Source organism: Trachurus trachurus (assembly GCF_905171665.1).
Source record: "Trachurus trachurus genome assembly, chromosome: 16".
Classification (NCBI taxonomy): domain Eukaryota; kingdom Metazoa; phylum Chordata; class Actinopteri; order Carangiformes; family Carangidae; genus Trachurus; species Trachurus trachurus.
The window spans coordinates 9,164,759-9,189,707 of record NC_139902.1 but is presented as its reverse complement, the minus strand read 5'-3'; the positions used below and the strand labels follow the sequence as shown (position 1 = coordinate 9,189,707).

At 41.6% G+C, this 24,949-nt stretch overlaps 1 protein-coding gene across 2 annotated transcripts in view; it reads right to left on the bottom strand.

Annotated features, from left to right (window-relative positions):
• Window positions 1-24,949, bottom strand: part of LOC310999419 (mannosyl-oligosaccharide 1,2-alpha-mannosidase IA) — a 194,792-nt gene that overhangs the window by 51,849 nt on the left and 117,994 nt on the right. For both annotated transcript variants that reach the window (XM_083989837.1, XM_083989838.1), the window contains exon 4: window positions 13,783-13,863. In XM_083989837.1, the coding sequence (XP_083845963.1) occupies window positions 13,783-13,863 (81 nt within the window). The remainder of the gene's footprint in view (window positions 1-13,782; window positions 13,864-24,949) is intronic.

Genomic DNA, 24,949 nt, shown 5'->3' with positions numbered 1-24,949 from the left:
AACCTAGAGTATGGCTTCTGGAAGCTGAATCCTGATTTCAACACAGCACTCAGGTGTTGAAACTTGTCTGCTGTATGTGCAACATGTGCAACACCACAACTATGCGTACCTGGAGTTACAAAGCAGCATGGTAGCACAGCTTTGATTTTCCTGCATGACTAAGCAGGCAAACCTTGGGTTGTGACTAGGAGGTGAACTTCTTTCAAAACTCCAACATGACTGTTGCAAGGCACAGATGTAAAATACCAAGGATTCATTTTTTGAGCACTTGTTTTTGCTGCCATCAAAGTGTGATCCATGCTTGCCATAACTAAATGTGTTGTCTGACTTCAATCAGACCACCTGCAGTGCTGATGCAGACTGTAGATCACAGTCACACAGGCTGATCATGACACCAGCTGCATGACGACAGCAGCAGCAGCAGCAGCGAGACATCAGTCAACCGATGGCCATACTCGGCCTCTCTGCACACACAAGACACAAATTGCTCCATGGGATTGTGAGTATTAAAAGCATTTCGTGCAGAGAATCGAATCAAGCGGATGAATTCGCAGTAGGAATTATTATTCCAACTGCCGAGCGCCTGAGAGCAATCAATCATGGGAAAATCGCAGAAGAAAAGTCTATTCTTTAATCTCATCCCTTCATCCCGACGGACTGCAGCATCCTAACAGATAACTGAGATGAAAGATGGAGAAAATAACAAAGCGATTCATATTAGCAGATAAAAAAAAAAGTTGGGAAGGAAAAATATTTCATTTTCATACAGGAAACAGGATTATAATTTATCATCAGTCTACAGATAGACGCTTTCTTTGAAAAAGCCCTGGACAGTTTCTGTGCAAACGGTTCTGCTTTGTGTGGCCACGAGGGACCATCAACTCAGATTCAGGAGATATAAACACGGCCATTGTAAAGATTGTTGGGGAGCAAGTCTGAAAGAGGGTGCACATTTGTCCGTCTCGGTTCATCAGACACAGCGTTTTGATTGGTGGTCTACTGTATGTGGTCTTAAATTACCCGCAGGCTAAAGAAAGAGTGAGAGATAGAGAAAGAACTCTGTCACCCGAGCACTAAGACGTATGAACGCGCCGAGCCGGAGGCGTGCTGTGAACACAGACTCTCCCACGGGCCGGAGGGGACACTTTGTTTACGTCCCCTCTTTCCTCAGACGCACAGTGAAGCGTAACTACCTCGGGTGGAGTTTGTGAGCTGACTCCTGTATCCCAGAGCAATCTCACTGTGTGTGAGTTGCACCTTTCCTGGAGAATACAAAACAGAGTTGGGAGGAGGGGGGGCACGCATTGAGCTGGCAGGGACATGGAGTAATGTTACAACCAAGATAAACATGATAAAGCTGAGGAGAGAAAAAACACAGAAATAAGATTTAAAAGAAAAGAAGGGGGTGAAGATAGAGCTCAAACAAAGCCTAACTTAATGTTGCAAGTCGTGGCTGCAACTTTGCTGCAAACTCAATATCATTTTCTTTTACACTAGACAGTATATCATCATTGCATCTCTCAGGAACCGCTGTCCGGATGCATCCTTTTGACTGACAGCTGAAGGACATCTCGGCTGCAGCAGCAGCAGCAGCAAGACTGAGCTCCATTACCCACACAGCATGCAAAAGGACACGTGCTGCAGCACTACGCTGAAGCTGGGAAGGAGCTATTTGTTTGGTGAGGAAGTGTAAGGACCTGCCAGCCCGGCCCTGACGGCTGTTCATCCTCCCCAATCATCAGCTCCAAGGGGAGCGCTTCCAAATCTCAGCTTGCATGACTACAAAGAGGCCTGGTCCATTAGCTAATTGTGTTACACTAAATATGAACAAACAGATCGATTAACCACCTCCGCCTGGGATCAAGATAATGTGTGTTTTAATGCCTGCATTTGTGGGCGTCTGCATGGACTCGTATACGTCCTATTATGTGCATTGTGGCTGGAGGCTTTGCTGCTGCTGCACACTCAAAGCTATAGCCGTCTGTGGTGAAGATGTTAAGCCAATAATTTACCTGAGCTGTTACACAGACGTGCAGCTTCCTCCAGGGGAGAAGTGAGGATGATAAATAATTGAATTTCCCCAGGCCACGGATGGGGAGATTTCTTTCATTATTTATCATCTAATTGATTACAGCAAGCAGGCTTTCTAACCTGTCCCACAATTAATTTGCTGCTTTTTATGTGCCTAATTAATGGCCACTGCAGCTTCATGAAAAACACACACTCAATTACATTTGGAATTGAAAAGCTGTGGCAGTTTGTTCTGTTTCACTGTGCCGGGGACTGAACAGAAACATTAATCAGTGAAAATGGAATTCAATAAGACAGACTTATTCTTCTCGGCCAAATTGGACTATTTTTCATATTGTTGTCATTCTGCCTCTGTGGTAATATTACTGTCTCAAGTTTTCCTCTTGACCCAAAATCCACTTTGAATCAGCTTAACTGTCAACAATCTTTGCCGCTCTGCTCCGGCTTGTTTGCTCCGAGGCTGCGACCGTCCCGTCCCCTGTTCAAGCTTCTCTTTGTCACACTGTGTCGACGCCGCTTATGCATGATGCATCATATTCAATGTGCGACAGTGTTCTTATTTGGTGAGGGGTTATTGTTTTGTACACAAACAATACATGCAAACAGAAACACATGAGCTCACACTGGCACACGTGTTTATCTCTCTAGCTTATGTTGAGAGAGGCCGCCGCCACCCAAACCAATACCATGGGGTCTGGCTTTGAATAAAAAATGGTGATAGCCAACACTGTCTGAATTAAAAATACCCTCCGGGCAGTCTGAGATATGGTTTAAGGTTTGCAAAACAAGGTTTGCAAAACAAAACACAAGGTTTGCAAAACAAAACACTATCGGTTCAAATGCCCATGGATCTCTGTTTCCTTTCAGCTTTGACAAAACCATAAGCAAGACCTCTGCAACTTTCAAAACACTCTCAGTTTGTCTGTTACTATTTTTCACTCGGTATTATTGGCGGCTGCTTCACAACTCATCTACTCCCACTGAATTCTTAAATATATATATAAAAAAAACACTTTTATATACAAACAATAGGAAATAACAGTGTCAGGTTCAACACATTCAGATGCAGAGCATCCACATCTACTATTTTTGAACTTCAGTTTCTTTTTTCTTTTTTAAATATACATGATCTGTGTTATGTGTGTTAGTCTTTTGCTCTGTCCAGTGCCACCACACAGACACAGTTTCCATGAAGGCAGCCAAAACCACCAGGATCCATACTTGATCTGTTAAAAGCCACCTTGTTGATCCTTAATGTAATGTTACTGAGGTCATACAGTAATACATTCTTTTACATAATCAAATTATTATTTTTTTCTTCTTTGCATCTGAAAGCCTTAGGTGGAATACAGTAGGACTTGACATTTATTCCTGTTCACTGACAAACTAAAAGGATTCCTGAAACTTGGGTTTCAAAAAATATATTTTCAGTTCATTCTCAAATGTAGGAACGGCCTCTTTTTCACTTTCCTTTAATTGCTGAAGGACAGAGAGGTGCACTGAAGCCTGTAAATAAGGCCCTGGGGCTGTGAGCTATGCAAAGTCTGAATGAAAAGGCCTGGATGCTACAAGGCTGACATCATTAAGAAGAGCCTAACGATCCCCTGGATTTGATTTGTTTGGCCTGAGTCGTGTCCTTTCTGACTGGAATGACTTGTGAAAGACGAAAAAAAACCATCAGTGTCTCAACAGAACTTCTATTGAGGCTTGGGCTCATTTGGGCTGGTGCCAAAGCTCTTTCTCAGGCCAAGTCCAATTACTTCAGTAAGAATGTTATGTACTGCTAAGAAAGACTAATTGAAAGGTTTATCCAAGAAGAAAACTAATGGGCTGATTGGGAGAAGGTGGGGACCCATGAAGGGCAATCATAGACACAGAAGAAAAGGATCTTTCTTGGAGTGTAAAAACTGAATTTTCAATTTTTTAATTGTAAAATCATTCACGCAGACGTATCCTTGGAAGCTTGGCTGCAGTTCTGGCAAAAAAACAAAAACAAAAAATTAAATTAAAAAAGGGCTGCTAGCTTATTGCCGAGTGACAGATTTATTCAGAGAGTGAGTTATTATTAGCCAACTGTACAAGACCCAAACAAATATTAAATAAGCTGGATGCTCTGGTGCTTTTAACATTTGAAGAAGCTATAATGCAAGATGTGTGAGCTGCTGGTTATGAGATGTTGTTCTTATCCGGCGCCTCTTAATTCCATAATAAAACTAAAAGATGTAAGAGTGGAGCAGAGCACAGTTATTTTAACTCTGCACAAATGGGATTAGGTGTTTGTACACAGAGCAGAATGGAGGTTTGGGATAGGGAGCTTTCCTTTCACGGCTAAGCCTGCGGCAGGGACTATGGAGCGCGGCAGGTTACTGTGCGATTATGATGATTCACTTTGATCTGTGGAAATGAAATTTCTTCCAAGAGCGCGTTTCAGCACTTCAGCAAAAGGAGACAAACAGATAAAATGCACAGGCAGGTGCACTGCTCACACACAGGCAGCAGAACACACACATAATGACTCAGGCATGCAGGTGTGTGTGTGTTCAGGCTCATTCACACTTTAGTACTGTACTAATTTATTTTACCCACCTTCAGTGTTAAAGCTTTTGTAATGCCAGAAATATAGCCTAGATTAGTCAGCTCTGGATAAATGGATGCTGAGATAATATACAGCTGAGATATATCACAAACTGAAATTATTATTTTCAATATTTTCAATAATCTGCCAATACTCTTCTCTAATAATGAATATCCTTTCGTCTATTTGATGCCAGAAGATGCAGATGCAGACTGCATTGTTTAAAGTGACGTGACTGAAACCAAGTGCTCGTTTTACATAAAATAGTGATTCAGTATAGCTGCTAATAAACTTTCTGTCAAGTCAATTGATAGATTGTCTAATTGTTGCACTGAGACAAATGAAGGTAAGTCTAGTTATGACATCATAACTGAAACACCTGATAAACCACAGAGATAATAGACAATAGTTATAGACTCATCATTAAGACTAGCGGTGCTCTAGAGCGCTAATGGGGATCCGAACTAATAAAACATAAAACATCAGAAGGAGGTGTAGGACGTTTTCTATGTCCAACGTCTTAGTTGTGCGTGTTAACATTAAACACAAAGTCCAGCTGATGGGATGCCATGAGCAGTACTGGATAACTTCAAACTTTCAACTAAATGTTGCTTCTGGAGAAAAAACATCAGCAGACGATGTTATAATTTGTCCTGTGTGGCATTTCAATGTCTTTATCAAATTTCATGCCAATTTATTGATGGACAGAGTGGTGTGGACATTTCCTCAAGCCATGCTGCTTGCATGGCTATAAACATAACATTCGCAATCATTACCTAACATTAAACTGTTCTATCTTTCAGATGCAGCCTGACATTGAACAGATACTTTGTCTTACATTAAATCAGGTATCTCATACAGTATATTCTCTGAAATCACAGGAACCACCAGTCCTCTCACCAAAGACATACTCTGCATCATCCGCACAATAAATCATCCCCATTTACAGTCTCCCCCACCTGCACTGACACACCATATACAGTATCTCCCATTTCACCTAGACGTCATTTTCCCATTTTTCTTTGCCTCTCAGCACAGCTTATGTAAGAGGCAGCCAGTGTGATGGGAGGTGGGGTGTCCCTGTCTCTCCCTAGAGGACAACTGAAAAGTGATCCATGCACTCTGATGAATATCACCACTCACTGGACCACAGAGACTCCGATTTATTCATCTGGCTCCCACATATGCAGTAACTGATTGTACTGTTAAAAAAACTCACCTGGTATAAATTTATCTCCACTACAGTGTAACCCTTTCCACAAGGATGAGCAGCAGGGTGGGCGATATAATTTCTCTATTACCAGCTGCTGCAGTGTGTGATGGGAGAGGAATGAAAAGTATCAGACAGCTCAAACAAAGGGAAAGTTATCCACAATTAGACCCATGCAGCATTGATGCTGAACTAGTTTTGAGCAATAGAGAAAACCAATCTAACTAAATATCTCAAGGAAATTTAAATCGAATGCAACTGGACTTGGTTATTTGTCTTAGAAGACGTTTCATCTCTTATCCAAGAGGCTTCATCAGTTCATGCTCTGACCAGGCTGGGACTGATCCCTGGATGAATGAGAATATTCACAGGCCAATCTAACTAAACTACCAATCAGATAGACACAGATTAAAAAAATAAAAGATGTAATTGCACCCAGGTTCCTTTGAAAAAAAACTAATTCAGATCACATTATGTTTATGAATCAGTGCCACAAAGTTCAAAGCACACAGTGGCTGCTGCGTGGTGCAGGTGCATATGGCCTGACAGCTGACATTTGGGTAATACTGTGGCCAGGGGCGAATGGTGCAACTGCAGCGTGTTTGGAAATGAGGTCAAATTAGGAGGGAACATGACCAGAAGGTGTGGCGGGCCTCGGCATTATCCATGACTAAGCAAATTACTTGTTTGTTTTTTCTGTGTTCCTTTAAAGAGCATGGCGCTTTGTGTCGCAGCACTTTGATGTCCCTGAGTGGGAGGTGCAGAATCACCATTGAGCACCACAAATTACATTAGCTTAAAGACGATGTCTGATGTCTGATGTCGTTCTGGCACTAAGCGAAATGTTTAATGTAAAAAACAAACAAACAGTTCAGTGACTTCATGTGTAGACTCAAATACAAACAAGCCACAGATGTCACTTTTTATACTGTATGAAGAGTAGACGGCCTCCATCTGTCAGTCTTTACCATCCACGGAAGAACGAGCACGTCTCCCAGAAATAATGCAGAACATGAAACCAATTTGTTTTTCCAATACTGTGATGGAAAATGCGACTGCAGCCTGGATTAGGATATTCAATATGTATTTGCTGCTGTAAATAGCTGCATAAACACAAGTCTTAGGAGATGGGCTTAGAGGAGGTAGTAGATGTACACCTTTGCACATGGTGATAGTTATAAGTTTGCTGACTATAGCTCCCATCACAGTAAGGCACCCGTCTCTACTGTATGTAAGTCAAGTTTGCCAACATATCCCCAACAAACGGTTTGTGAGCTCTTGGAAAACATGCGTTCATGTGCATTGCACACACTGTGTGTTTAATCTGGGAGGGAGAGCACATGGTCGTGCCACAGCAGCAGGCGGCACAGCCACAGACACAGAATCTAATTTTTCCTCGTGTGTTATCTCTGACATCAGAGCAGCACTGAAATCTCTGCTGCGTCACTCCTTCCACATCATCATAGCATGGCTCACAATTTTCCACAAGTCACAACATTTCATACAGTCACGGGCGAGAAATCATCTGGGTGTGCCAAAGAAGAAAAAAAAAAAACCTTGTCACCAGGCAGCACACAGCAGCTCCAGCATAAAGGAAATACAGCCAGAGGGCTGAGTCGTTGTATAATTTCACTCTATCAATTAATCACATTTTCAGAAATGTTTACAGCAGGCTTCATTTATCATAATATACACATATGAATACCAACAAAAAATAATAAAAACATCTCTGTATAACCCATTTTAAGATGCAGCTGCATCACCTCATGAAAATGTCAGAGGAGTTGGAAAATTTTCTGGAGGCGCTGCAAGAGTGAGAGACGCAGACAGAGAGAGAGACAAGACACGCTGGCACATGTACAGAGACGGATCATTTTCATATTCTTCCCGCGTATCAGGCTGTGATTGAGTTTTAAGACATACTGGTCGACATTAGCCGTGTTATGAATATGAATCAATTTGCTCTGCATGATCTACTCGAGCAGGCGACTAAAGGTCAAATCATTCATTCTGGGAGTAAACTCTGCTCCTCCATTCACACATGGCACACACACACACACACACACACACACACACACTGCAAGCTGAAGTGACAACTGAGCTTCCCTCGGCACTGGATGATGTGACTTAATGATGCTGTGACAGAGAGAAAACATCTAAATAGAGAAAAAATAAATAAACTGTCATCTCTGAGAGACGTTTACAGCAATTCAAGCCACACACAGTGTGTGATATTTATATTGTCTCTCTGTGTGTGTGTTTGCTCTCCTGTGTTATGACCCCAAAAAAACATATTTGGAGACAGAAGTGGGTCACCCAAATTAGAAGGAAAACAACATGGACTGGTGCAAACATTACTCCCCTCAAACACCACATTCTCTCACAAAGAAACATCTAAAATTGCACCATTGCCTTCGGATTTGCAAAGACCTACAGGCCATAAACAAATATTAAAGTTTATGAGCTTTAGCAGAGTCTTAATGTTGATCTGTGGTGAGCGTCATGGGCCTTCTCACACCCTATTCATAAACAGGTCAGTGAGACATGTTAAAGAAGTGGGTTGAGGACCACCAGCAGAGTGAAACGCATGGATTGATGGTGTGATTGACCCAGAATGGAAATAACCAGCTAACAAGATAAGAAAACGCTTCCCATGGAGAACAACATGCTGCATTTCAGTTCAGGGAAAACATATGCCTTGATATCAGTAGCTGTGCCTAGTCTTGCAGAAAGCTTATTTTTAGAAGGAAAGCTCTGACCTTTATTTGTTGGCTTGACAGGATTTTGCAGAATAAAATGAGGTTCATAATGTGGCTGCTACCAGTGATTGTAATGTCTAACTCCTAATCCTCACCTGCCTACAGCACAAAAATATGAACCCCCCCCCCCTCCTCTCTCTCTGGCGTTTTGCTGTTTATTCCTCTCTCTTTATTCTCTCTTTCGCCCCATCACTATCATTTTCCCCAGCCTTCCTCTCTGCCTTTCTATTTCTCTCTCTTCTCCCGTCTATGTCTTGCTTGCTCTCCCTCTTTGCCTATTTACCTCCTGCTCGCCAGTCTTTCTTTCTTCTTCTCTGCGTCTCTGCATCTTTCATGGGCAGAAATAGTCCGTCACACATGGGAGAGGGCCAATTACATGCAGGGTTTAGGGGCCCTTCCCCAGAAAAACTGGACTTTTTTAACAACACATTTCTCCATTTCCACTTCATTTGCTATGGTCACGTTGTTGTGACCACAAAAATATGTAAAATAGAAAATTAATGAATAGCTCAGATGATAATTCAACACGATACACACTTTCCATCAGCACATTAGAAATAAGGTTTATTTTTATTCCAGTGCAACTTTGGCTCCATATCCTGTATACCTCTAGAGTTAGAGTCTGTCTTAAGCTGTTTATCTCTATAAATAAACCATGAGCATATGTACCCACTCGACTATCATAAACAAAGGGGCCGACAGCTGTCTATCATCATCTGGTCTGCTGTGGGATTCTACTCCTCTAAACAACAGGAGAACTGCACTTGGAAAGCCCTTGAGATGTGGAGAAAACTATATTCAAAATTGTACCTGGCTGATGGATTGGCACTGGCCAAACAAGCAGCAGTCGGTACCTGGAGCTCTGTCGCTATAAAAAGACCTGTTATCAGCTGTGGGCAAAGTTTGCTATTAATTCAGACAATTTGTCAGCAGTATTTTCAGTCCTATGTTCCACTCTTATAAAATGGACAGTCACAATGAGACACAAGTGGCAGCGAATTCACTGGCCTATAAGGACTAAATCAGGGTGTAGTGTCTTGCACAGCATTTGCGTATATTGAAGTGTGTTTGTACTGCTTGTGTGATTGCACTATGATTGCACTTTCTCATCTTCAGTACTTGCATTGTTTTGTAATTACATGTTGCAAAGCACACTGAGTTTGCCTTGTGCATGAAATGTGCTTCATAATTTGATCAATTTGCACAAGGTTGTCCACCTCAACTCATATAAGCTGTGGATTCAGCCACCTATCCTGTCCAACTACAGCTGAGCCTCAGCTGTCTCACATCCCTGAAGTTGCTGACTAAATAAGCAGCAAAAAAACTTCTTGAAAGTTTCGGTGAGGAGGAAACCCCCAGCAGAATTCCTAACTGTAATGTTTAAACTTTGGGCTTTTCTTTGCCAGAACAAAACTATAAATAAACACATGAATTACAGTTCATCCACTTTTTAAAAAAAAATTTATTGGCAAAGGTCAATGAACCTTTATGCCGTGTCATTTACCTTTTTTACAGTTGAAATCAAATGGAAATCTACTGGAAACTACTGTTTTATTAGAGATCGTATACTATGAGTGAATGCTAGATTATATACTGCAGTATTAAAGAGAATAAATTAGTTTAGGGACACACGGCTCCTCCTTCACCCCAAGATATACTACTCATGACATCTTCCTTTATTTCTTTCCATCTTTTATACTCTCTCCTTCCCTCCACTCAACATGCCACTCTACATCACCTTCTCCTGTACTCTCTCATGTTTGCTGATCAGCATATGAAAACACTTCCTCTCTCTTCCCATCTCTACCCCCCCCCCATCTCCTCTTACCTCTTGCTGATGAGCATATGAACACACGTCTTTTTTCTCCTTCAGCTGGCTGCTGTCTCCCTGCATCCCTGCTGCTTCGGCTCAGCCCACGGGCAATTTTCACACAAGGCTGATTGAATTCATTCACCCCCCCACTCCTTTTTCCCCTCACTGTTCTCTGTTCTTCTGCGAAGGCAAGGCGATGAGACAACAAGGTCTTAACACCACACACGTTTATATGCATAGAAATGGACACTGACAGATGAAACATGCTGCATACGCAGCATGTATGTAGGCAGTGGAGAAACAGACGTTGAGGTAACATGCAAACTTGCATGTTCGTATATGGGGGTGAAGAAGGGGGCACACTGCATATGTACAAGTTCCTGCAAAGTCCCATGTGGTGATGCACATGTATGTTCTCAGGCAAACACTGAACTACATGCAAACTGATCCAACATGTCGCCCTGAAGCTCACATGAAGCTGAGGATGTATTAACAGGGAAACATTTACGTTTATCTATTTGATGAAAGTTATTTCGATTTGTAAACCAATTATCAATCATTCAAAGTACAACACTAGTTACATATAAAGAGTCCTACAGTAATAATAGTAATAATGTCGCTACATTAGCAATTTTGGTGAGTCGAAACTGATGCTGTAAATTTAACTGACAAATCTGACAAAATTATGTCTGTAGTGGTGTCAGATAAACTTCAGGAGCAGCTGCAACATGGCAACAAAATACTCAGCTGAAGCGACCTCGGGCTCTAAGACATTTTGATTCAGATTTATACACTAAATAATATAACAATTAATAATAATAAGAAAGGGAAATTGGTAATAACAGTAATTGTACAGCCTTGAGTTACACAAAAAAAGCTGAACAGGGGCTTACTGCAACAAAACCAGACTAACATCTACAGTCGTATCTCCCTTTGTCAGAGCTACACGGCCCGGCTGAGTGTGTGTGTGTGTGTGTGTGAGAGATGGTGAATGATGAAAGCGTGGCAAAAGGAGCAGGGGTTGGCAGCGAGCAGACCCGTTTGAACAAGCCGTTTAACCTGGGGACAGCTTCCATAAAATCGAGCCATTATCCTTCTGGGGCCCCAAGAAAACACTACGCACACATACAAACGGCACACACGTACACGCGGTACACACATGCAGGCACGGTCAAAACAACAGGAGATTATTAATGGCCAGGTGCGGCTCCTGTTCTGCTCCAAGCACTTCTCCTTCAAACTGCATCCCGCAAGGAGCCATAATCATCATCCGCTCCCCGGCAATCATTTACAGCGGCACCAGCTGCCCAATGTCCTCTGGTCAAACTGGATCCACAATCTCGTAATAGTCACTCACAGTGTATCTCTGGTGATTTAAGTCTCTGCAGCAGCAACAGACCTTCAAACCGTTGGTTTCATCATTCAGATGGAACAGGGGACTCGGAGCAACATAGGCCTAATGGGGGAAATCGAGGGGAGGGTGGATTGGGGGGGGGGGTCCGGTGGTTATAAATCTCACTCTCAGGGACCCTTCACAGAAAGCACACGAGTGAGCCATGTGATGGAGGAGTGCTCCAATGTAAAGGGTATCGATACGTGCGTCAGGAAACTGAGATGGCATGCTCCATCTTAGGTGAATGATGGTGTGGTGGAAAAGGTAGGAAAGTCCAAAATGAAGGGAAAGAGGGTGAGATACGAGCGACTGGTGTCTGAACAAAACTTGGAGGGGAACAGAGACGGATGTCGACACTGATCACACCGACTGAGGTCAACAAGAGTGAAATCAAACGATGAAGAAACAAAGTAGTAAGGTGCCTTTACAGATTTCCTTGGCGTGGCAAGTTGAGAGCATGGATAAAACACTTCCTTCTTTGCACGCTCACATCCACACACCCATATTAGATAATGTCATTATCAAAAGGCAGATACAGAGATTTCCATGGACCAGTGAATAAAATAGAAGAACATTTTCTGCATCGCATTATCGGCACGCAAATGTGGAATAATGGATAACTGCATATTGTGCTTCAGCGACGTGCTCATATTTCACTCATGGTGGACAATTTTTATGCTGCTCTCCCTTCAACTCGCTTGGCCTGCAAATCAATGTCCATTAAACCAACTTGAGTGTTCATATGTCACTGGATACTATCCATTAATTCTGCTCCTGTACGGACTTCAGCTCTCGTCCACTGAGAGGCTACCGGCTGCCCAGGATGTTGTGTGCATGCTCCAGGAGGCTGCTGCGGGCAGATGCTCATTACGCTGACATGCTGACCTCCAGTGACTTCACAACACAGTGATAATGAACTCAACCATTTTGTGCTGTGTGGTTGTCACAGGCATTTTTTTTTTTGGAAACCTTTATTTGTCCTGCCAAGGTTTACAGAGCCTCCACACTTCTGGCAAGGCCGTGCTTCACACTCATAAAGTTTCACAGCTTCACACCTGGATGCTGTCCATCGTAACCGCAGCCCGCAACACTTGGAGATGTGGCTTCCTCAAGGACACAGCTGTGGTAGCTCTTCAAGCAGAGCAAAAAAAATCATTCTCATTCATTGCCTTCCAAATTTAACCATATTATTTTCACTTGTCAGTCTGATTATCTAACCTCTGTGCAACACAAGTAATATAAAGTTAGAGCTGATTATTTGAAGTATTTAAATTTTTTTACTGACCATCCACGGCCACAGCCGCTGTGACTGCACAGAGAATTAAAAAGAAGCTCAAGGGTTCACACAGCACCTCCAACTCTAAATTAACTCTGCCTGTGACGAATGTCAGCAAATTAAGCTGAGAAACACACAGAATGTAAATAAGACATCCTTATAGTTAGCAGGAGGTGAATTTCTCCTCTGTGGGTAATAGCTAACCACCTCTCCACTCCTCCAGCCTCTGTGACAACAAGCAACACATCCGGGACCGGTGTGTCGACTGGATGCAAACAGACCATGAACTACACTCCCAGTAAGACAGCTGGCAAGACAGCCTGCAAATAGTCAAGTAATGAACTGCCCAAACTCTGTAAGTTGTGTTTTTACTACTTAGACAGCTGATTCGGTTGTCACAACAGGGCCTTGTTTACTGTCACTAAACCTTTGGACAATCCGCTACTTTTAAAAATCCAAAAATTTTCAATCAAAATCAGTAAAACTCCAAAGACAATGGGGTTTGTGTGTGTGTATGTGTCTGTGTACACTGTTTGGGTAGCCACTGTTATTCTGTTTAAAAAAAAAAAAGTCTGAAAAAGCACTGACACAACTCAGTGATGTACACAAATGCAGTCACACTCAAGAGGCGGCCTCTATACATCATTCAAACTGCAGGGGTGGTTGGGGATAAAGGAAGCAGCAGATCTCACCAAGTGGGGATAACAGACATCTATTAATCTTACCTCCTCTCCTGTCAGGTAATACGCCGACAGCAACCCGCCGACGTAACGGATGTTCACCTCAAAGAGCGATGCTTCACCGTTCTGTTGAGCCAAGAGGGAGAGAGATCAAATTGTCAGAAGTCATATTCAGCCAAGGTCTGAGTCAGTGGTGAAGCAGCACAGTGATGATTATGGATTGTACTCATCATATGTTGTTTTTCTTACTTCATCAATGCTTTTTTTGAGTGGGAATTATTCAACGACTGGGCTGGCTGGTAGATTAATTGTCCTTTGAAGGCTCTTGGGTATGCTGCAGCCCAGATGTGTAGATAAATATTTCATGTCAAGCTGTTTAAGTCTCACATGGAGGATGTGACCTAAACTGATCACAATCTGCAATGAATGTTTTTTGCATAGATTCCATAGTTGCATTAGGTCACTTAACATATTCAGACACCATACTTAAGTAGTCTGCTGTATGGCTGAATCTAGGTCCATTATTAAGATTTTTCTGGTCTCTTCTGAATCTTTTGCCCTTTCTGGACATTACATTAATGGCATCTATGGCACAGATAAATTGGCTAACCTGTGAACTTAGAGAACACTTAGTAGAAGTAATACATGTTTTGGATTCAGAGAAAAAAAAACAGAATATCTCCTGATTTTAATTGAGTGAGAGCAGCCAAAATTCCCTCTAAACATTTACTACAAATACAAACTCACTCAGGCATCTCACACTCGATAGTTGTTGCCACGTCCTATTTTGTTGGTGCTGGAACACAAAGGCTGCTTTCCAGTCAATCCCCATGACAACAGCAAATGTGCTTGCCAGTAGGTGATGTGACAGAACTACAAAACCTCTACTGATTGACTCATTGATTAACCCTATTATCCCTCTTCAGGAAATTGCAGTGCATTCATAAACCTGACAGTTTAACACAGGAACGATACCAAGCCAATAAAGTAGTGCAAGTTTAAATCAGCATCAATTGCCAACATCAAAGAGTCAGTCTAAGTGCATTAGCAGCATCCTTACTGCCAGATCGCCACCCCAAAATACAATACAGTCAAGTGGGAAGCCTTCAGCCATAAATTCCTATAATTAAAATGTGTACTCACTCATTTCACACATTACTTTGGTTTTGTTCAGTAAAGTCTGGTAGCTCTGAGTGTTTACCCAACCTTTGCTTTATTTTTCATGTTTTTGTCATATTTGATGGATACTTCTGTGGGGAGAGGCGTTTGTTCAGGAGAGGAGCTTCAGAGACACATTCCTGTTCCCGCTGAGATGGTGTCTGAGGTGTTTTTGTGGTTGCTATGCTGGTGCAAAGGTGAAGGCTTGGAAGTGGAGATGTAATGTACATCAGTCATCATGGGAAATGTCAAGTCTCTGCCCATCAAGAGTGCAGCTGGAGATATTGGTGAAGACTCAGAAAGTATCTACAGTATTTCTTATTATCATAACAATACTTGTGTGCATCCCACCAACGGCAACTGCTGAAGTTCCATGTGATGTTCTCCATGAAGTTGTTGCTAGGATACAGACTAAACGTCCTGAGGTACTTGACTTCAGTCATGTTTCCCTGATGGACTCACTGGGGGATGTGGTGGAGAGATGTGCACTGAAGAGAGACCATTCTGAACAACTCGGATCATCCACTTTTTAACATCTTGACGGACCTAAAAAACGTTATTAGGTTTTTTAATTCTTCTGCAAATGGTGGATGAGCTGACAGACAGATGAATTTCACTTTGGGATTTGAATTTGTATTCAAACTCAAGCTGCCTGATGGTTGATAGGCCCAATTGAACCACTGTGGGAGCAGGACTTAGTGAATATCCTGCTTTATGAGACAACCTCTGTAAGAACCAGGCTCCCATGATTCCCCCTCCTCTCTGTCTCTCTGCAGGCCCGTTGAAATAGAGATTCCCTCTCCAAAGAATTCAATGACTACAATCAGGACGACCTCAAAAAGTCAGGCCACAAAGTTTAAGCCTTGTAATCATGTTCCCCCCAGTGTTTTGTTTCCTCTTTTGTCTGAGAGTCTCTCACTGCTGCAAGGAAATATCGATTAGCAGAGAGTCGGTTCACAGATTCAAGTTGAATTTTGCTCAACCCACTGTGCTTTACGCTATGAAATGTCGACTCATCTGTTTACAATATTAGAGCCGATCTGATTCTGTATCAGATATAGTCAGATATTATTTTGTACCTTATTACTGTTAATTCTCAGATATTGGTTGGTGACTTTGACCTTCGCAATTTAACTGTGAAAACACCAAGTAGCCTACTGAGTTTTGCTCATGTTTAAGAAGGGAGTAAAAAAGAAGACATTTACCTATAAAATTAACGCAACTAGCTGTTTGTGGCTGGAATCTCACATTCATTCACAAATTCTTCCCTATATTAATAACTTATTAAGAATTCTGCTAAAACTGTGTAGTTTCTGTGTGAGCTTAAAGAGAGCTTTAAACTGCTGTGTGTGTGTTTTTTGTTTAGTTTTTTATAATTTAAGAGCTGCTATTTTCAACAGAAACGGTTTCAGCTCTCAGCTACATAGCAGAAACATAAATATCCAGTCTAACCCTAACCCAGGCAAAAACAGATATGAGACACCTACATACCTGAAAAGCTCTGGAGCGATATCTAATATTGTCTTGCTGCTATACAAACCCTTCCGAGGAGAAGAACTGTGATACGTTGTGGCTTCTGTTTGCCAACATTTACAAGTATTTCATCTACTTCTTTTTCTAAATTAAATACGAAATAAGAGGTAACGCTGCATGCGTCTCGATGTGTCACCATAATTATTGCCTCTTATGCTAGCTGAAGGTTGAGGCAGACTGGTACTCATTGACTTGGAGACCCATTGAGAAGGAAATTGCCACCTCAAGTGTGTATGATAAGGAAACTGTAATTGGGTGCCAGAGAGAGCAATTAGCTCCACTCTGAGGAACAGCATAGAGATGAGAAGTCACTGGCATCTGTTCCATGGTATCATTTATCTCCATATATATCTTTGCCTTTACATTTTAATATGCTTATTCCTATTTTGCGTTATCAAATTTAATGCTAATTTTTAGATGCCGACAGCAAAATGCTAGTTTGAATATTTCTTCACTTCTCAGCAGCAAAACATTTTTGGACACACTGTCTTCTTTAAAGGTTCAGTGTGTAATATCGTAAAACCGTGATATCGCTTTCACTCACTCACTCGCACTCACCCCTCCCGTCGGCAAAGTGACGGTGGCCTCCTAGGAAAAAAAAACCTGTTTACCACGACTGGGACGACTGGGAGTATTTCAGGAGCATGGAGCGATGAGGTGAAGATCTAAACCATTTTACGACATGTCTGCTGTTTCCTACTCTTTCTTCTTTCCTTCTGCCCCCTTCTTCGTTGGTTTATTTATGCACGCGAAACTTGCGAAAACGTGCTCTCTGGCTGGCTGGATTTCCCGTTCGGGCTCTCTAGCAAGACCCTTGCTAAATGTATATACGTATAAAAGAAGTAAAAAAAAAGTATTATAAGGCTACGAAAACCAAATGAATTTTATTTTATAGCGATTATACACTTATACAAATATATTCATGGGTAGTATACTCAGATTTTGCCAATAAACGTTGACAATTATTATATACTGAACCTTTAAAGGAATAGTTTTATAAAGGGAAAAGACTGTTGCTTTCACACTTCAGTATAAACATAAGCTGAAATGTGTTAATTTGTCAACTCTGGAGGTGGTTATAGGCAGATTTTATTACCCAAGCTCACTGACTGCAGCGTGACATTTACAATACAGACATAGGACAATCTTCACATGTAACCTTGGCAGATTCTCAAACTATCCCTTTAACGTACAGTGTCCTTGTCATGTATTATGTAACTCAATGAATGAGGTAATAAGAGCAGGGGTGTTGTATCACCAAGGTGCTGGCTCCGCTCCTGAAGTCAGCACACTGGTGACATTTCATGAGACAAAGCATTGACGCCTCTAGCAGGGCGGCCAGGCCGAGCCGTCTTGCCAGCCCTGAAATGAGTGGGCCCAGTAATAGTACTGAGATGGCAGTGATTAGGAACGGAGTGTCTATTTATCACTGGTGATCGTGGCAATCAGGAAGACAGGCAGAGAGTGCAGCAAGAGAGGACACGTAATGCTGACAAAGGTTTTGCTAATCAGACTTTTACTTCACAGTACAGGTCCAATAAATCACTCAGCAGGCTTTGTATAAAACTTCCACTCATACTGATTTCAACATCCAACAAACTGCATTTAGACAGAGAACATGCCTGCGGGCACCAATTCTAATACAAAGGGTTTTGTTGATTTTTGTATCAGAGGAAAATGCGGGAACAACTAACAAACTGTTTCAGTACAAATGGGGCAACCACTCAGATTTGCAACTCCATTAAATCCACCAAGAAAAAAGAAAAGAAAACTCAAACCCTGAGGTTCTGAAGACACAGAGGAAACAATACGACCAATAAAAAGCCATGTCAAAGTCATCTGAGAGCCCGATTTGAGATGAACAAATACATTCTGCATTTACTGTACACTGTAAGTGTACATGAGCTCAGTAGCAGCAGGCTGGATTTGACTCTACACTATAGCACTGGCGGCATCCTAATGGGTTTTTCCAGCTTAACATTCAAATTTGTCCAAATCAGCATCAGACTGCTGTGTTTTTATTCATTATCCAAGTTTAGTTTCTGATTAAAATACAGAATAATAACACTGCAACACTATCAGGGCGTTGCACTTGAGCTGTTAATTGGACCAACATATCCGGCTGATGTGGATAAATGAAATATCATACAGTAATACTCCCCTTTTCTTTCCATAATTCTAATTAAGTTAAGAAAAAAATGGGGAAAAACTGAAATGATTTCAGTTTCAGAGATTAAGTTCCTAGAAATTTACTTTTCATTATAGGGGGAAAAAATATCAATGTGGAGCAGATCAAAGACAATTATGGGAAATGTCAGCATAAATCATTTAGTTTCATCCGTGCTGTAAATGCCTCAACATTTCCCCATCATAAATCTGAATGTGACAGTTGGTGTTATCCCAGATTATCTCAGTTTTGTATGGTTTTAGGCTCCTTTCTTAGGTCTTATGTTTCATTTTCTAGCAAATAGATCATGTATCAGTCATAAGAAAATCACAAGGGTTTCCTAAAACCACATTTAGCCCCCCCAAAAAAGCAATTGTGAAAACAGACCACCCGCACTAAAGCATAAAATGAGTTCAATTTAACTGTGCTGCAGCTCCTCGAGGCACCTTTATGCACGGTACGGCAACCATTAGTGTTCTCTTGCAAGCATGAAAAGAAATCAGGTAAAGTTAATAAAACCCATTTTTACTTTTGTCCCCCCTCGCAGCGCGCAGGCTGAGGACCTTGTTGGGAGACGACACCAAAGCTCCCTCCAACCCTGCAACCCAGACAAAACTCTGCCTGCCGTTCCTCCGTCTCCCTTCATTTCTCTGGCAGCTGCATGATCACTGAACAGCAGCGACAAATCTGCATTGCAGTGCCACAGCTTTAAAACAATAACAACATCTGACTTGCACAAACATGTTAGACGTGACACTGTTCCAATGGCTGAGAAAAAAACAAGGTGAAATCTACTATAAATACTCAAGTAGAGCATCCTGAATATCTCTGCCTTGTATAGTTTGAAGATGCTTCCCAAACTAACATGTTTGGTTAGGTTAAATGAAGCCTGATGTGTTTGTCATGTTAGTTTTGTTGGGGTGAAGAGAGTCAATCAAACCACAGTATGGACTAAACAACCGGACCGGAACCACCTGAAATGGGATTTTAGCATACTCAAAACCTAAACTACAAACAGAACCACCTCCTTCTTAAGATTGCTGATAGTGAACATTTATATCAATATTTACAACATCAGTATAGTAGATGTATATATAAAATCCTTAGGCAACCATATCAACATTAATGCTTGTCAGCATGTGAGTGTTGCCTGATTAAGCCAGAAGTGAGTGATACAGTGATCCCACAATAAAACTCCCAGTTCTATTTCTAAGAAGATGCCTCTTTTATAGTCCTGCAACATCATCCGTCTGTCCGTCAAAACAAACCCAAAATCTTCCACGCCCACATGGTGCATCTTTTCTATCTAATAGATTAAAACATGACTCAGCAGTTTCACAAGCAGCCAGCCGTACAGAGCTTTGAGGGAGTTGCTGACCAACCAGCATGTAGTTTACTGTAGCTTAGCCTCAGTTGGTAACAGTTCTCTACATGAGCCATTCCCAACCTTGGGGTACCGACCCCTAATAGCTGAAGTGTGATCTTAAGTGCTTGATTTGTAAACTCTAAAACATTAGAGTGAAATTAGAGCTAGAGTTTTATTGACAACTCAAAGTAAATTTTTCCGATGGCGCTTTATCCATTACCCGTTCACACTGGCGGGGTGGGGGTGGAGGGGTTGTGCATGTTAAATTGGGGGTCGCGACTCAAAAAGGTTGAGAACCACTGCTCTAGACGTCCCAACTTCAGAGGTCATGGTTACACACACTCTTCTGGTGACTCCTGTATGTGGGCATACATGTGACGTATGTTTGCCACATCGACCACTCAAGGACACATAATTTTTCCCTTAGTCTCGACCAAAGGAGGCAGAGGACAGATGTGAAAATGCCTTTCTTACCACTTTCAAAAGGATACACTGATGACCTGAATGAAAATAGGCAGCTGCATACTGAGTTAAATGATGCTTCAAATATCTAAACTATGCATGATACAAGAAGAAAAATTAGCATTTTAATTGTTCTACAAAATGTATAATTGTATAATAAATGATAGTTGTGCAGGAGGAGTCACAGCAGAAAGGAAGATTAATTACTGAGCGTAATGACTCGTTGGGTACGTTGATGCCGTAGCTTGTAGGTTTTCTGCTTCACCAGCACCATCCAATGTTGCTGCTGGTGTCTGATGCTAGTTTCTTTGCCATGGCTGCTGAATACTCATCGACAAAGACTGTCGTCAGATTCAGCCCAGATTTGCCTGGGACATGAGCCTGATTGGCATGTCCTCTCTGCTGCTGTGTGCCAAGGAGCCGACGAGACTGCTGCCCACTGCCGTGTCCTGCTCTGATGCTAATGTAATGATTTACTGCTAATAAAGAGGCATCATTGTCACCGGGCAAATGACTCTCGGCATTGCCGTGATCCAGGTTTTCGACGAGCTCCCACATTTCAAAGCCAAATCAGACTGATGTGACAGAAAAAAATTAGCCAATGAGCCGGGGATAAAAATTATGCAGATGATTGCCTCTCCTACCAGAGCTGGTGAGTCACACTTACAGGCTGCGATTTAACTCAACATTACTAATTAACATGGAGAAATCATGAAAGACCAATTAGATCCTGCAACTCTAATCTCTGTCAGTCTAGCATCCTTCAACACTCAAAGCTGCTGCTTCCATTGAAAGAAGTTTCACAAGGCTGCTCATCTCCTCCCGTCTACTTTCAGGACAGAGAGCTGTGGCTGCTTTTTTTCTTTTTTTTTTCTTTCTTATTGTTCAGTAATTACAGTCTTGATCGGCATCCAAGCTGTGAGAGTAGTCTGCAACATTAGCGTTAATGATCGCTAACCTCTGCAGCATGCGAAGACGCCGTCTCTGATGGAAGTGGAGCTCTTAAATGCTTGCCTGTAAAAAGATGATGAGTCCACACAGCTCAATATTTAGGCGGGTGATATCAACCTTGTAAAGACTGAGTGATGGCAGTATAGTTTTAAATTGTTTGATCAGGGTTTAAACAGACAACCACATGGTGAGTGTGATGGGACATTTGATTTTTTGTTATTGGACGTTTGAATTTTAGCATCCCTCCCTCTAATGTAGTTCTCCTATTTACGCAAGTGCAGTGCACACGCGTTTAACAGAAGAACTGTTAAGGAAAAAATGCAAATATGAGACATTCAAAAGGTGACGTCTTCTAGTTTCTAAGAGTTTGTGTTTTTAGACTAAACCCTACAGTAATACAGACTACATCAATTCAAATACGTCTAAGAAGTAATTTTTCTCCTTTCAATCATAAAATTACAAATGAGTTACAGAGGGTCCACGTGTATTCAAGTGACTATATTGATCTTTGCCGTCCTTGCAACAATTGTACTGTTTCAGTGCAATTTGTGCCTTGGAAGCCGACATCATCTCACCAATAGAGATGTTCTGTTCTGGATGGGCGTGCGCCTTGCAGGCACTGGTGATGCTGTTGTACAGGTGTCTCCCTCTTAGCTTCATTCTCTGCAACAGCTGTGGGGCTGTTCATGTAAAGAGCTCTACAAATGTTCCAAAACTTGTTGCAGGACATGACAGAGAATATTAGGGGATATTAAGCCATACAGGCAGGATGCTCCCTAATAAACCTGCAAATCCACACACTGCACAAGTCTGATATAGATGATCATGTTCATGAATGATAGAAAGGTGGACTATGAGATGAGAGACTATGCTGTGTCTCTCTTCACGTTCTGTCTTTGTTTACCAAAATAATTGGTGTTGTAAACCAAAGACTCCAGCACAACCCTTTGTTTAAAAAAACAAAGTCTAGTGGACATCTTTGGTGGTTTCATGCAGCCCTGGTTGTCTTACTGGGGTGAATGTAAGTGGAGCAGGCTCCGCGTCTTCATCCTCACCAGTCTTCCACGACTGCTGCAGTGCAAATTGCTCTATGCTGTCTTACTCCCCCGTCTCTGAGCCTAACTCTGGGTATGACTCTACCTGAGGCACCTCTGAAAGCATGGGTCTGCTCAGCGATGGGTATGGTGGCAGCAGTGTGGTCTCTTTGAAGTTGGCTTTGAGGCGGTTTCAAATTACAGTTACGCAATGACACTAAAACACAGGCTATCTTTCTTTGGTTTCATTTGAATCGTCAGTGGCAATGAAACTTTGGAAAATAGACATGAAATGGGGTTGCGGAGGGGGAGCTGAGGCGGAGCTGCAGACCACCGGGCCACCCCCCCGCTGAATGCGTTTTAAAGACACAATTAGCAACCGGAGCCTCTCGCTCCGCAGCCACTTTATCTGGTGATGTGTTTGTTTACATATCCTGCTCCTTCTCCAAACGTTGTCCTTCACAGATTTGTCATTTTCAGAAAAGAGGAACATAAAAAATAGAAGTGGAAGCAGAGTAAGAAAACAAAAATGCAAATGCAATCTGTGTTAATATGGATCCAGAGTAAAAAATAAACTTGCTCACCAAAAATAAGTAAACACACAAATTAAGTCTTGTGACAGGATCCAAACTGCTGCGTTGCAACATTAATAAGCAGACCTCCTTTGTGTTATTCCATGTCTTATAGTGTTAATTAGCTAGGTTTTTTTTACATCTATCACTGCACTATTAACATGTTCCAAAAGACTGACTTTCCCCTCTCATTTTATTGCTCAGTGCAGCGTGGTTCTATGATCCCGACCTAATGACACACAAAATAAATAATGCACCTAATTAAAACAAGCTAATCAAAAAGAGCTTATGTCGGCTTGAGTGAGACGCGCCTTTTCATTTTGCGGCAACAATCAAAACATCAGGAAGTCGTGTCTCTTCCTGGAACCATTATTCACTGCTGGTTTGAAATTTCAAACTGTTTCTGATTTTACTCTCTTGTTACATTCCCATGATGCATTTATTACAAGCTCGGGGTAGATGCTTCCTTTTTCCATCACAGACCAATAAACTCTGATTAAATGGTCCGAGCAGAGAGGCATTAAGATAAACTACTGACTAATGGTTCTAATCTCGTCAGGTGTGATTTATTTTATTTCTTTGATAACACTTGGCTTGTAGAATAAGGCAATTAATCAGTGGGTAACGTCTCCCTTAACATCTTCATATAAACACATACACACAAAAGAGATAATCTGCTTCCATATCATAAACATCTCCTCTAAATCCTATTAAGTGGTGAATTAACAAGCTGGTGAATTATTAATCAAATGCTGCCATAGTGATCACTCCATCTATTTTACTCGCATCATCTGCACCCTGAAATATTTGTCAATCCTCATTGGTCTATTTTGGGAACTCATCTTTATCTTTTCATGCTCTCTCCATCTCAACATCCCCACACACGCCGAAGCACGAGAGCAATATTGTGTGCACAGGTCTCGGTGCTCTCCTGGGGGATGCAGCAGCTCCCCACTGAGTTCTCTATGATAATGCTCAGTCTCGTGGGACTTTTCTATGCTCTCACTCTGCCGTTATTATTCACCCCGCTGCAGTCCATCTTCCCACTTTCTGACTCTGTGTGTAGCTGTCTGCCTCTGTCTCTCATCATATACCTCCCACTGTATTTGGCCTCGCTGACTGAGCCACATCCTTCACTTTGCCTCAGCGGCGCTGGAGTCTCGCCTGCTCCCAAACGGCCGACAAGGAAAAAATAAATAAAAGAGGCACTTGAGCTGCTTAATGTTCCACGATATTCACGTTGATATATTAAACACCCAGTTATGCAGATGAGGCCATTAACTGAGCTAATTAATGCATCAATTATGAATATTTCTGTTTCAATATACATGTCCCCATGACTTCAGTGGTATCTAAATTAAACTAAATGACTTGCAGTTGCTTGAAGGAAAAATGTTTTTCCCAATTAATTTGCAGATTTATGCAGGAAGGTGGCTCAAAATATAATCAGATGATTTTCTCAACAAAGGGGGTTTTCTTTTGATAAAGTTTTTATAACACCATGTTACAGAGCCACTGTGTCGTGGCAAATCTAAACAATTATCTTCATTACAAATTCAATTGTAAAAAATTTTATTCCCATGAATCCATAAATAATTGATTCCACAAAATGTCAAAAGGTAGTGAAAAACTCACTTGTTTCCTCGAGCCCACACTTAACAGCCCAAAACTAAAATATTCACTTTGAAATTATGTAAAACCCCAAAATTTGAGAAGCAGGAAGTTACAAATATTTGGCCTTTTTGCTGCTAAATTATTCATCATTAATCAGAAATCTTGCAAACTAATTCTCTGTTACTTCATCATTTCAACACTAATTATAACGTGGTGCCAACAAAATATCATCTTTTCACTATGGCATCAGGACATATTACGTACAGTACTGTACGTATATTACGGGCCACAGCCAAAGTAAGCAGTAAAAACAACATTGATTTCAGCTTATAGTGTTTACATTGTAAACACTGGA